Source organism: Oreochromis niloticus, linkage group LG11 (assembly GCF_001858045.2).
Source record: "Oreochromis niloticus isolate F11D_XX linkage group LG11, O_niloticus_UMD_NMBU, whole genome shotgun sequence".
NCBI classification, from domain to species: domain Eukaryota; kingdom Metazoa; phylum Chordata; class Actinopteri; order Cichliformes; family Cichlidae; genus Oreochromis; species Oreochromis niloticus.
Window position 1 is genome coordinate 8,841,361 of NC_031976.2, and position 14,723 is coordinate 8,856,083.

Here is a 14,723-nt window from a genome sequence, read left to right on the forward strand (position 1 = left end):
CTGCGGCACGACCAAAACTTTTGCAGTTGTGTGCAATGAACTTGCACTGTTGTTACCTTTGAAATGGTTTCTTCAACAACAGGGACCAGGTCTGACCACTCAAAGGTGGTCAGGCTGGCATTTCTTTGCATTCTGTTTGTGATAATATAGTTAATTAAACTGGTGAAAATTGCAAATCTATTGCCGTCTATATACAGAGAAATTGACATTAAGTACTTGTATTCAGTCCTAATTTTTCCACAAATAGTGACTTAGTTGCTCCAGGACAGCAGTTTAACTGCAAAATGACATAACTGTTTGGCAACCTTACTTTTATATAGCAATGTAATTGGAATACAACCAGTTGGCAACCAGCTAAGTCGAGTCCACTACTGCAGAGATGTGGTGACGAGTTGGGTTCATCAGTGCAGGCTGACTCAGACTAATTGCAACATGTTTGCAATCTGTCTCAGATTTATTGCAGTTGGTACAAACTGGACTGAGATTGTTTGGAGACAAGTTTCCTCCCACCAGGTCACCTCTGCTGTCATCTTGCAATCATAAGTGTTTTCGCAGAGGTTGAGTGTAGCAGTAGTTGTGTTGACCAGAGGTTGAGGGTGTTGAGGTCTGAGCCATAATGTATATCACCATTTTTATCAACATCAAGTTAACTAACATATTGCCGATTGTCTGATTATACAGCATTGTAAGTGCCACTTAAATAACAGAACCAGACTATCTGTAGCCATTTGCTTCAGTATTCTTGGCTTAATGCTTCCTCTTATTGATTTTTGGGAGGTTGCTTTGTTCTTGATTTTAGGATATTGATATTGTAGGCTGAATTGATAGCTGTAGCAGAGCAGTATTATTTCACTGTAATACAAATGCAGTCACTGTCTTTTTACCACAGTCTCGCTTCAGCCGTGCTGCTATAACACCATCACATCCCTCTTCTTTCCTCATGTCAATCCAGGCTTCTCTAACTACATAACAGCGCACCTTCTCAACATCAGCTCCATTCAATAGACAGCACTCTGCAGTAATTGGATCACTACAAAACTGCATTAACTGCTTACACAGAGATAATAGCATCATAATTGAAATGCACTCATTTGCATAAGCAAATGGCCAGTTTTATGAATGCTTTCATCCACAAAGTATTAAAACAAGCACTGCATTTTAAATTCACTTTATTATTGTTTTCCTTTCCACATGAAACTGAGTTCTAGAGAGGAAACAGATGGAGAGAGACAGAAGGTGTAAGGAAGAGACAGCAGTGAGCAAGCAGAGGAAGTGATAAATCCCTGTCATTATCATCATGCCAGCATACCAGCATCCATAGATATATTTCTAAATGTACATAGTAATCAACATGTATGATCTATGAATGGATTTATTTTTTTTAATTTTTTGATATTTCTTTTGGGGCTGGCCTCACATCTGTCCAGGAACTGCAGTTAAAAAATTATTTAGTTGGCTGAAGTGTCATATTTAAAGAAATAGCTTGTGTGTGCTGTGGAATAGACTCAAAGACAGCTGGGTTTGGTCCTTAAATGCTCTTCTTTATCTTTTTCACTGTGCTGTCAAGCCTTCTTTGATTTGTGACTGTGGCCAGCTGATTTATTTTAAAGATGATTCCACCATAATTATATACATATACATGACATGAACCACCTCAGTATCAAGCTCTTTGTGTGTAGGCGTAGGAGATGGGTTTTCACATATCACAGATGATGCTAAAATTAAATCATTCAAACTACCAATGCTTATAAATGGTGCAGAAAAAACTCTCTTAACTCTCTGATTTGTGTTGGGATTCTTTTTTAATCTGCTTGTTTTCTTCCCACAGGAACAAAAGGTCAATGGCGTCCATGTTTCTGCTCCCACGCCTTCTTCATGCACCTTCTCCATTGGATCTAATACTCTGGACAGAGAAATGCTGAAGAAGATTGGGATCGGGCTCGCGCTGGCAGCAGTCATCTTGGCTTACATTGCACAGAAAGTGTACTGAACAATGACTGTTGTGTGTAGTCTTTTTTATTGTAATGTCAATACCTTCTCTTGGTAGTCTATCGGCATGGACAGTGAAAGATCAAACTGCTTCACCGAACACCTTTTATACCAGTCTTTTTGGTACAAATAAGTCACCAGATTTAGGATTTTATTTAGAATATTTTTTAAGTGCTGATTACTTGTGACAGTGACAGTAGAGCCATTTCTTGCTTAGGAAAAAGGTAAAAGTGTGTTTTGTTTAGTTCTTACTGATGGCTACTGATCCTGCGGTTACACAGATATTCAGTTGATCATACATTCAGGGCTTTACCATCAGTACGAGAATCTGATCTGTCACTCTGCATCCTTTTAAATTGGAACGTGATTAAGCTTGGTTTATTTCATTTAGTGAAACTGAGTGATGATCTGCATTATACTTTGATTAAAGTGTGTACAACTTCAGAGTATTTATTTTTGAAAGTGAGACATGAACATATTTTCAGAACTTAATGAATGTCGTTTATGTTGTTTTAAAATGTTAACCTTATGTTTCATTGTTCAAAAAGTGCTTTGTGTTTAGAGTTTTTCACAATAATTCATAGACTATTTGGCATACATGCCAGGCGAACGATTCTAACTGCTGGGATTCATTTATTATTGACACGCATTGTGTCACCATGCACACATTTTACAAATATGATATAGTTTTTTGCTTCTAGCATACAAGGTTCTCTGTGTCCTCCAATAGGCCTCAGTCACACAGGTTTAGAGAACAGTCAGAAACCCTCTGGCAACCACAGGCTGCGGTAGAAAAATCCCCCACCAGTTGCCAAGTGGTTGCTGGCTGTCGCTGAGTTGACATTGGTCGCAAAGAGGTAAACAGTCCTGCACATCCTTGTAATTTCTTTGGTAGGCAACAGGCAGCTGTTGCCACCTGTAGTTTCCATGGAAGATACCAACTTGTCTCTAAACACACTCTAACTGCTTGCCTAGCAGTAGTGAAACTGTAAAAGTTGCTCCTTTTAAACCTGTTGGTTAAAGGAATAAAGCACAACTTTTACTTTGCGTCACACTTTTTCCCACTTTCACTGCTGCTCAGCGACTAGATGGGGAGTGTTCTGGACATCCATCTAATGCCCAGATAAACTATAGGTAACTAGCAATCTGCTAGCAACCAAAGCAAAGAGGTTTTTGGTGCAGCACCCTCTTTGATACAGCAAACAGCAGGGAATACACATTTTCCCAAGCGATCTGTAGTTCCCAGAGGGTTCCCAGAGGGTTACCAATTGGTCTCTAGGCATGTGTGTCTGACTTGCAGCGGTATCCTGCCATGCCAATCTAAATAACGAGTATGATTCCACCTCCATCATTCATTCATAGGGTTAATAATTCACATTTGGACAAAATCCATATAGTTGGACAGCAGCAGAAATCTCAAGTGCACCGATGTCATCCCACTGCTGGATTTTACCAGAACTTGCTTGTTTTTTTGTTTGTTTGTTTGTTTTCCCACCTTTCTATAATTCAGGTGTAATTACCCTGCAATACAACTCTCTATAGTTAGTAGATGGTTTTTTTGTCATTTTTTTTTCTTTTGGTTATTGTCCCAACCATCCAGAATTGTTAAATAAAGGATAAAATCCATTTGCCATGAGTAAAACTGCCAAAGTGTTGATTGATTGACTGAGTCATTGAATTATTGATTGTTCGGTTGTTGTCATGCATAGAGTTTCCCTGTGTTGCTCTCTAATGTCAGGCTGTTTGGACCTACAGCTGTCCCAGTGCAAGCTCTAAAAACCCCAGACAGTTAATAATGCATGCCCCAATTTATGTGGCGCTTCACTGGGACGTGTCTCCACCAGTATGTCTGTATTTGTGTGTGTGTGTGTGTGTGTGTGCGCATATTTATTTCTAGTCACTCACTTAGCTTGTTTATGGGCTTGTGTCAAAAGTTGTGTGTGTCAGAAAATGCCTCTGCCGTCTGATGTCTTGTCTGTAGGTTCGTCCTGTGCTTAATTTAGCAGAAAGTCAGCATGTGTGCGTCTCTGTTTGTGCGTGCGTCTCTGTTTGTGCGTGCGTGCGTGTGTGTGCACGCATGCTTTAGAACTGACAGGACTCATCGCTCTCTTATTCAAAAAGCCCTCTTGTTAGATATACCACTGCTTGTAGCCTACATACACGCAGGCTTTGTATTATCTAAGTAAATGATGCATGTCACACATTTTGTAGACAAACAGATACAAGCATGCACTCAGGCTTTTTCTTCCCTAGTTGATGCATATTACATGCACGCACACACATACACTCACAGCATATTGCAGCTTTGTAGTATATGGGCAAATGATGCATGCCAGGCAAACTTGTGCACAAACACAAGCACCAAAGCTTTATATTACCTGATCAAATGATGCATGTCGTACACACAGACGCACACACTACCTTTTGTATTATGTGATCAAATGATGCGTGTAGCTGTGAAGCTTGTTACATCCATCCAGCAGTGCCCTATATTATTCTGCAGCCATCCATACTGTGCGACAGTTCTTTTGATGCTTTGTAAGCACATTTCCTGCTTGTGTATGTCAGTAACACTGCATTGTTCTCCAATGAAATATGGATTCAACGACACCCTTTATGTTTAGGAGATCATCACTTACTGTGAAATATTGAGGCGGGAGCCATCCACAGAAGATCATTATTCACTTCGCATCATTCACTTCAGTCGTTTCTAATAAAAGCAGCAGTTTCTGAATTCTTGTCTTACAGTTGCAGCTGTTGTCAATTTGTCATCCGTGCTGTGATGTCCTCTTGGTTTGAAACGGAGAAACTTTGGACGCAAGACAAATGCAAGGGAAGCTGAACATTAACACACTTTTCGGTGTCGTCTCATTTGTTTGTCATCTCAGTTCATTGATCTAAATGCCGTTTGGCCTGCATAAGAAAATGTTTCCAGGGGTACATCAAACTAAGGTCTTCCTAATCCAAAATAAAAATTTTTTTTAAGAGATCTAAGATTCTATATGATCACACTTTAAGCCTTTGTTCTAGAGCTTGACAGTGTTTTACTGCAGGAAAATTTACAATTAATATGTAGACTGCAGGAGAAAGAAAGAAGAAAGACGTCTCTGCATTTTCAACTGTACAAGTGGTAGCATGTGGGAGGCCAGCATACGCTCATTGTTTTCATGCTGCTACACAGTATGTCATCCCTTTGCAGCCCAAATTGTTGAGTCTGATAGTGAGTATAGGACCTTTTTTTCTATCTGTGTAATACTTGATACTCTTCTGTGTGTGTGTGTGTGTGTATAGGGGAAAGTACACCCAATGATTCATTGACTTGTAGAGCCTATAGCAGCAACCTTTAGAACCTTCAGCAGCAATAACTTGAAGTAATTGTTTTCTGTATGAATATGTCATCTGTCACATGGTTGTGGGGAAACTTTGGCCCATTCTTCTTTACTTCTTTGCTCTCTTAAGATCTCTCCACAGCATTTCAGGCTGGAGTTTAACTGGACCACTTCAGTATCTAAATTCTGTTCTATTTAAGCTATTCTTTTGCTGCTGTGAGTGGGATCAAGGTTTTGCATGTAGACAAATGGCTTCACATTTGACTAGAATACTTCAGCGTACATTGAAGTTCATCGTCGACTCAATGAGTGCAAGGTGCCCATGTCGTATCATCACCACGCCACCACCACGCTTCACAGTTGGTGCGGGCTGCTTGTGCTGATGTGCTGTGTTTGGTTTTTGCCTAAGGTGTTGCAGTGCATTGTTGCCAAACATCTGTAGTTTGTTCTGTCCAAAATGAAGCCTTGTGGTTTGTTCAGAGTCAACTTTGCACATTTAAGCTGTGCTGCCATGTTTTTTTAAGAGAGAAGCATTCTCTCTGGCAACCCTTCCAAATAAACTGTACTCGAATCATCTTCTAATTACACAAACTTTAACATTTAACATGCTAACTGAAGCCTATAGGGTCTGAGATGTATTTATGGGATTTTTGTTGTTTCCAAGCCTTGCCTTGTTGGGGTGAATATGCTCAGAAATTCACTCCTGGTAAGATTGTAGCATTTTATTTAGGCGTACCTGAAAGCTTCAGACCAGCAAACTGCAAAAACCTCTGCTTTTATAGATGTGCTCACACTTACTGATGATCAGTTAAATCAAGTGCATTTGATTTGAGTGCAGCTGGCTGCTACTTGCCATTTCAATTCTTAAGTGCATCTATCCATTTTCCTCCAGCAGGGGACTCGAGCCTATCCTAGCAGAGTTCACACTGTGGCAGGGCTAGCACAGAGAGACACACAACCATTCACACTCATACCTATGGTCAGTATCGAATCACCAATTAACTCCACTAACTTCATATCTTTGGGCTGTGGGAGGAAGCCAGAGCGAACATCCAAACTTCACATGGAAAGATGTTGGAGTTAAACTAAAGACCTTCTTGCTTTGAGGTAACAGATCTAACCACAACACCACAGTGCTGCCCAGAACGCTTTCAAATTACTGTGCATACTATGTGACAGATGAATTCTAATTAGAAGTTAATAAAAACGAAACAGATGCACCAACAGAAACCACTGAATGTAAATCATTTTTAAAATCATTTTGAATGCTTAATCACTCCACAGCCGCCTGGTTACGATGCTTCTCTCTCTCATTGCTGTTGTTGTCTCTGACCTTCCTCTCGTTTCCTAATGTTCGTGTTGCCCCCTCTTTCCCTTTTTCTAGCTCCCTCTATCTAGGTGTGTTTCCACATTCCCGCTTCTCTGGCCAATTAAACGGCACACTTGAGATTCATCAGCTCGTCAAGACTTAGCAGTATTTAACCCCTGGCTCTCTTCATCATTCCCTACCGGATTGTTCAGGCCTGCACCACACCACAGCTGTAACTAAAAAGTTATCGTCTTCTTCTCCTTGTGCTCTTTTTGACCTCTAAGCTATCCATTTTTCCATCTCAGTTTCTTCTTCTCCTCCAGCCACCAGTTCTGCCTCACCCCACCATCCACCTTCTACTCTCACCGGATAAAACCTGCCCTCTCCGCTGTCCACTTTGCTCTCGGCTAACTGTACCAGCCACACCTCTGTTCTCCAGTCTGCCGCTCACCTGCCCCCACCTGCTTCCTCTCTCCCAGGGCTAAAATCCTAAGTAAAATCAATACTCCAAAATCACAGTAAGCCTTGTTGCAAATGTGAATTTTTTACCCTCTGAGTTGTGCTATTCGATCCAAGCTCTTTGCTTTGACTGGATCTGTGTGTCCTCAGCACCCATGATCTGGTAACTCTAATAGTGCTGTAAAATCTGACATGCAAAAGCACTAGCTAGTCTTCTCTTCTGGCTTGCCAGTTACCCTTTCCACTGAGCTGATCAAAAGTTTGTAAGAATACAATTAATTTTAGATTAAACTTCAGTTTCACTGAAGATGAGTTGTGTTTAAATAAATGCATGTCAAAATTAGACTATATACACTTTGATAGCAATAACTAGTGTGAATTGTTGGTTAATACAGAGGGTCTTGACATCAGCCACTGGCTGACGGGGATTCTTATTAGCCACAATCTCAGGCAATGACCTTTTCATTCTCATCTAATGAAGTATATTTCTCACCATTTTTCTGCATCCACCTCTGAGATTATGTATGCAGTAGCCCCTGCTCAAGTTTATCTCAATGTAAATGATTCTTTTGATTAATGGATATTTCCAATGTTTCAATTTTCAATAAATGAGAGCAAACAGATAAAATTTAGAAAGCAAGGTTTTTGCTTTTTTTAGACTTTACCTGATACCCCTCTTGCTAATGTTGGAAAGCGGTCATTAAAGTACGGAGAATGAAAAATACTGACATAAATCCCATGTTGACGTATGTCAGGTTAAGCCCAATTTAGCACAGTCAATTTACCATGCTGTCATTCAGCATGCTTCACAACGGTTTCATTAAAAATATCATTTTCTCTCCCCGTGTGTTTTAGCTCAGAATTTTAACCAGCATCTTTCCTCCACGCCAGTCAAAGCTGCAGCAGCGAGATTACACGGACAACAGCGCTGAAGGTGCAAATAAAATATTTACGCCATCAAAGCTTTCACGTACCATTTATTTCAGCGCTGATTCTAATTGACGCAGGATGACGAGCCCACAAAAAGAAATATGAAAATACTGCGCTCTGTGTGCGCTTGCGTGTGTGTCTGGAGGGGAGGTGGTCTACTTGGCCCCGGGGCAGATACACAGTAAGAGCAGTGATTGACACTACCTTACAACTGAGGCCTGGCTGAAACAATATCCGCTAATGTGCGTGCAGCGCTGCACTAATTTCCAGCTGCCGCCGTGACCTTCTTTGGAAACAAGGGTGGAAAAATCCTTCTTTTCCTCACCACCTTCCAAATTTTGCGCACATTTCTGCACGCACTACATGCCCCGACATCGTAAACCAATGTTGTAAAGAAGCACACTGAAGCCATATCAGACTTGAGCTACAGGGAATTAAACCAGTACTCTGGCTATTAATTGAGTAAGGACAAGGACGGATTGTGATAATGAATGGAAATATTTGCACTGATGGATATTTCACCTAAAACTGGCTTAATTTGCTCCAAGTCGACCCAAGCACAATTGTTGAGTGTGCAAGCCCACATGGGTGTAACCAATTAATTTTTGCAATTTTGGTGACCAACTTGCTTTGTTGCTTTCTGTCTTCATCACCTCCCACCCTACCCCTTCTTTCTGTCACACTCTGCCTTTCCATTTATATAGGCTGAGTGCTTAAGCACCCCAGTGCCTTCCGGAACAGAGGGGAAACTGTCTTGGCAAGCATATCCATTCCTAATCATATATATGTGTGTGTACGTGTGTATACATGGGTCCTCATGCCAGCTCTGTCCAGGCATTTAGTTTGGTGGCCCTTGTGCCTGCATTCAGTGATTGTGGCGTTTTTATCTGCACTCACACACAGACACAGACTCGCACACACACACCCCATTGTCGCTGCAAAGCAAACTGGGAATTCACAGCCTGGCGTGTGAGCGAGAGATTGGCTCTATTGAGCGTCTTGGTGGTTTGCCAGTTCTGATTCAGTGTGTTTCTTTGTGTGTCTCTGGTTTTGTGTCTGCGTGTTTGATGGACCTACATACATCTTTGACTTTGAACGGTTAAGGGTGTTTGTAATCACCAGTGGGACGGGAGACCAAAGTCAATATTTTAGCTCCACACTTTCATTGTTCTTGAAAGCACTTTAATAAGCACACGGAGACACGGCAGCGCCGCGGTATTACTTGGTGTTAAAAGCTGTTATTAGTTTGAAGACAGTTTTAATGTCCCTAAACATGCCGTGTGTGTGCAAATGTGTGTGCTGTTTGCACAACAGGAAGTGGATAAAATCATCTGTCTGAAACTAAAAAAAGAGAATATTTTTGTTAAGTCATCGTGAACTCGTCTGCATAGTCGATGAAATAAAATCTCTCCACACAAAAGCCCTGTCAAAAGGAAGTCGATTTAGGAGTTTATGATGTCATTTATGTTCAACTTGTTCCGGCTTCTGGATACTTAATGAAAAGCTTCTCATTGAACTGCTGGACTGCTCATAACTGCTTTTTTCTTTTTCTTCTGAGAGAGAGCACTTCACTCAGATAAGTTTGCTCAGATAAGAGCTACGCTGTAGATCTTGGCAAGCTTACAACTCACTTTTACCGTGGGAAGGGTCAAAAAAGTAACTCTGAGGAAACTTTGCTAATTGCGGTAATGTGCCACATTTAGCAGGTTTTAGTTTAATGAACCGTCTGAGTTGAATATTTTTCATCAAACAGCAGGAACGTGCATAATATCTTTTTAAACAGGAATTTGAAAAAAGAAAAAAACAGAAGAGAAAAACAGAGAGATCACCTTGAGGTCTCGTGGCTGTTTTCCTCTTGCTAATGTTTGATTAGAGTACTTCACTTGGCTTCCAAGAAACTTTTAATGATGTTGTCATGGAAATAACTGTACATTGCCTGAGACTCCTGAGGGCTGGTTTGTTGCCATGGTGAAGTGTTCCTGCGGTGTTGTCCGCGCATGAAACAATGCTCATTTACATAACTACATTGTTAATGTTTATTTTACGATATTCTCACATGTGTGAAAGAAGAATGCTGAATTAAGGGTGTTTTTTTAAGAGTATAGAATAGAATAGAACAGCCTTTATTGTCATTGTACAGGGTACAACGAAATTGGAGTGCCACTCCCTTGGTGCAAATGCAATAATAAATATAAATGTAAAATATGTAAAATATAAAAAGTACAATAAAACAATCGTAAGTACAGGATAGCAGCATTAATATAATGATAATATGAATAGCAGCATAATATAATGACAGTGACAATATGGTATGGTTAAGCAGGTTCAATTGTTTTTGTGCTTATTTACTACGGTGATAGCTCTGGGAAAGAAGCTATCCCTGAATCTGTTTGTCCTGGTTTTATGTGACCTGTACCGTCGGCCTGACGGTAATAGTTCAAACAGTTGATTACTGGGGTGAGAGTAGTCCTTGATGATATTGCCAGCTCTGCTGAGGTACCGAGTTTGCAATGACCTCCAGGCTGGGCAGAGAGCTGCCAGTGATCTTCTGGGCTGTGTTGATGACCCTCTGCAGTACTTTCCTGTCTGCAGCTGAGCACCCTGCATACCATGTTGTTATGCCGTACGTTAGGATGCTCTCTATGGTGGCTCTGTAGAATGTCACCAGCAGCCTCTCCTCCAGGTTGTTCCTCCTGAGCACTCTCAGAAAGTGGAGACGCTGCTGGGCCTTTTTTACCACCGCAGTGGTATTTGCAGTCCAGGAGAGATCATCAGAGATCTGCACGCCCAGAAACCTCACGGAGTGTACCCTCTCCACACGGTTCCCGTGAATGTAAAGTGGGGCCGGGTCTGCGCTGCCCTTCCTGAAGTCCAAGATAAGTTCTTTAGTTTTCGTGGTGTTCAGTTGGAGGTTGTTAACTGAACACCACTCAGTCAGTCTGTTGACCTCATCTCTTTAGTCCGACTCATCCCCCCTTGAGATGAGTCCAACCACTGTGGTAGTTTAAGAGAGATATGTAGATACTTCATATCTGCTAAGTGATCATGATGATGGCTTTGCCTGAATAAGTGTGCATATTAATCTATTTACTACTGTTTCAATTTGCATAGTGGACAAAGTGTCAGAACAAATATTGGTGAGGTCAAGAGCACAGCCCAGTCTGACCAATTAAATTTACATGAAATTGAATTAAATTTACATGAAGAAATTAAACTGTTCTCAAACCAATTGGAAAAAGAAAATTTACTTGAATAAACCAATACCAGAAAAAAACGCATACACTGTAGATCGATATAAAGGTCCAGAGATCCAGCCATGACGGCTTTCTCCACACATCCTCCGGGCTATGACTCAAGTGGTCGCTGTAGAACAGGCTGCATGCTTTCACCCTCACTGACAGACCAGAAACTTTCCCCGCATTTCTGTGTGAAACATCCCTTCAGGCCGCTCTAAACGCAAAGTCTTTTATCACTCTCGGCTCTGTATCATGTCAATCTGAGCGGAGATCAGTTCAGGCTCAGAAGCTCCACCCACCCGCTGGTGAAAACTTTTGTTTGCATGAGGCAGCTAATGAGAAGTAGAAAAACTGCCTAAAGAAAGAAGGGACAGGAGCTAAAAAATGTTTCCCCACACAGATGAACTGAGAGTAATCACCATCATCCAGCAAAAGGTGAATAAGGATATTCAAAACTACTTTGGTATATTTTAAAAAAACTACAATAGGGCAGCCTCCCTCTCCTCCCTTACATTTTAAAATTATATCTCATCCCCCTTTTCACCTCATTAGTTTTTTCCTTTTCTCCCTCTGTCATATCTGTCACTCATCTCTGCATTCTTCATTACTCGTCCCTCTTTTCACTCATACACCACTACTGTATTTATTCATTAGCAAGTAATGAATAAACAATGGCGCTCTCTCTTATAGTTTTCCATCTGTGCTGTCTCCCTCAGCTCTCTTCTCCCTTCCCTCACCTCCAACCGGTCTTGGCAGACGACTACTGCTCCATGAGCCTGGTTCTGCTGGAGGTTTCTTCCTGTTAAAAGGGAGTTTTTCCTTCCCACTGTCGCCAAATGGTTGCTACTAGGGAGTTGTGTGCTTGTTGGGATTGTTGTAGGGTCTTTGCCTTAGAATATAAATATGAGGCACATTGATGCAACTGTTATTGTGAATTGGCACTGTACTGATGCAATAGAACTGAACTGAACTGACGTAATGCAGATTCAATGGTGAAAAAAGTAGGTAAACTCACCTGTCCTCCATTCCCCATTTGGTGCACATACAGCAGAAGACAAACTCAAATCATATCCAAACATATTCATACATCTAAACGACTTTCACTGTTAGGCTCTGATAAAAGGGAGCTGTTATTTAATAGGCACCTCTTCACCTCGTAGTGCGAGTGTCTGGGTTGAGGGAGAAGAGCACTGACAGGTTGAAAATGACTTAATATCACAGCTAATTACATGCACGTGCAAGGCTTTCATGCCGTATTTTGAAGTTATTTTTTTCTTTCTGAGCTGAACATAGCTTTTGCTGACAGTTTGCAAGGCAGGCGGTCTGCAAAACAACAATCACACGTACGGAGTTGAGAAGTCATTCGCAGGGCAGCCTCGCAGCGAGAGGAGTCAGAAATACAAAATGAACAGAAAAGGAAAAACAATAATGGCATTCAAGTTCCCTGAAGACATTTTCGTCACATTTTTCTGTCATGTGGGGGTGGGGGTTCACCTTTTGCTCTTTTTCTCTCTTTATCACTCTTCCTTCTCTTTTGTTCATTTCCTCCTTATGTTTCGTCCTCTCCTCCCTGCTCTTTTCATTTTCTCTTCTTTTTTCCTACCCACCCTCCTCCTGTCGTTGACAGCTCCAGTTAATTTAATGTCAGCTCTGCCAGGCTCGCCTCAGCGCTGTGAAACAGATCTGAGCGCAGGAAAGTGCGAGAGTGGAAGAAAAGACAGAGGCGAAAGGGGAGCAGGAAAATAAGAGATAAAAACTACTTCAAAACTTAAATTTACCAATAAATAGATAATGACGATCAAATAAAGAAGTCGTACTGTCAGAGCTGATACATGGGAGTTTGCCTTCCCACAATCCTTTGCCTCTTGCACGGGAGGCAATTACAATTTCACAGGTTGAAAATTAAAATTCCCTGTAGTGTGTGTTTGCGCGTGCCCGTTTGTGTGTGTGTGTGTGTGTGTGTGTGTGTGTGTGTGTGTATTCCATGAGATAGAGCAGGCTGTCAAAGTGATTTCAAGCTGTTTAAAGCCTAAGCTCGCAAAAAGGATCCTCGTGCAGCAAAGGGAGGAAAAGAATCTAAATCTCCTCTCCCCTCCTTTTTAAAAAAGAAAACTAATTCCTTGAATATTAATTGCCTGGCTGGGTCTCGACGATCGGCTTATTTGTTTGTGATGAGGCTGCAAAAGAAAAGTACTCATAATCCCTGTCTCTTTCTCTCTCTCCCTCTCTTCTCATGCTGTCTACTGCTTGCATTAATCTCTCTTTCTGCTCTTTTCCTTTGCGCTCTCCAAATCTTTTTTTTTTAACCCTTTCTCTATCTTCCTCTTTCTTGGAACATGTTTGTTATTTGTATAATATTTTGCTCCGTAGATAAAACGAGAAGCATTTTAGAGTTGGTGTCATCGGATATTGAAGTTCTAATATCTAATTTCTGGTCCTGCTTTATTTACATCCCTGAAGATTTATGGCCCATGTCAGGTTTCATTTTCAAGCCCCAGAGTGTAGCGTGATTTATTCCCATTATAATAGTATCTCCACTTTCCAGTCCCTCTCTCTGATTCCTTACAGCATTCTGTGCAGGCTACATGAGCTATATAATCTCTCTGAGTGTCTGTATCAGTTATCAGTGTTTATGGGGTATCACCCTTTATTCATCCAAGAAAGTCAATGGAGCACACTTGTTTTCATTACAGCAGCACCCTGCCACACATTAATAACTGGGAACTACTAACTGCAGCTGCATACACACGGTGTCCTCTCAGCTGCTCTGCTGGACCTGAAGGCTAGATTCCTGGCTCAAGGGCACTGTGCCTGGGGAAAGTAGGAAGGAAGAAACCCCTAAAGGAATATTTAGCTTGATTTATGTGTGAGCTCTTTGATTGAATAGGAACCACTCCAGGAATTTAAAAGGTATGAGGTCAGCACTCGCTAAAGATGGGCAATGCTTGAGTTGATCATGATTTCACAAAAAAGACAGCAATCAGACCTAAATGGTTTTGTCACACTCAAGTAAAAATATGATGAAAGAATTGCATTGATTTTTTTTCGCATTCAGCCACTGATTGGAAGCAGTTGCTGTAACCAAACCTCTGGGCGACCAACCCTTTGAATGCAGGGCATCTGCACAGGTCGCCTGGTGGGAGGCGACCTGTCTCCAAACAATCACAGTCTATTCCTGACTGATTGCAATCCTTCTCAGACAGAACGGTGAAGGTTTGCAAACAATTTCTGTCTAATATATAGATGGAGACAGAGTGGCAAGATGTTGCAGTCACTCTGAATCAGTCAGAGTAACTGAGCACAACTCCTCTGCAATGAGTCTCTTTGCATTAGGTGACTTAAGAGGTTGCCGAGTGGTTGCATCCTGGTTATAGTGCCTATATAAAAGCATGAATGCTGAGCATCTTGAATCAACCGATCAGCTTTAACTACATCACTATTTCTGGAGGAATCTTTAAGTTTCTGTTTCAG

The 14,723-nt window shown here is 41.3% G+C and overlaps 1 protein-coding gene across 1 annotated transcript in view; it reads left to right on the forward strand.

The window, feature by feature from the left end:
• Positions 1 to 3,631, forward strand: part of cdkal1 (CDK5 regulatory subunit associated protein 1-like 1) — a 242,918-nt gene extending 239,287 nt beyond the window's left edge. The window contains exon 15 of the mRNA XM_005450542.4: positions 1,829 to 3,631. Within this exon, the coding sequence (XP_005450599.1) occupies positions 1,829 to 1,990 (162 nt within the window). The 3' untranslated portion in view covers positions 1,991 to 3,631. The remainder of the gene's footprint in view (positions 1 to 1,828) is intronic.
• The last annotated feature ends 11,092 nt before the right edge of the window (positions 3,632 to 14,723 follow it).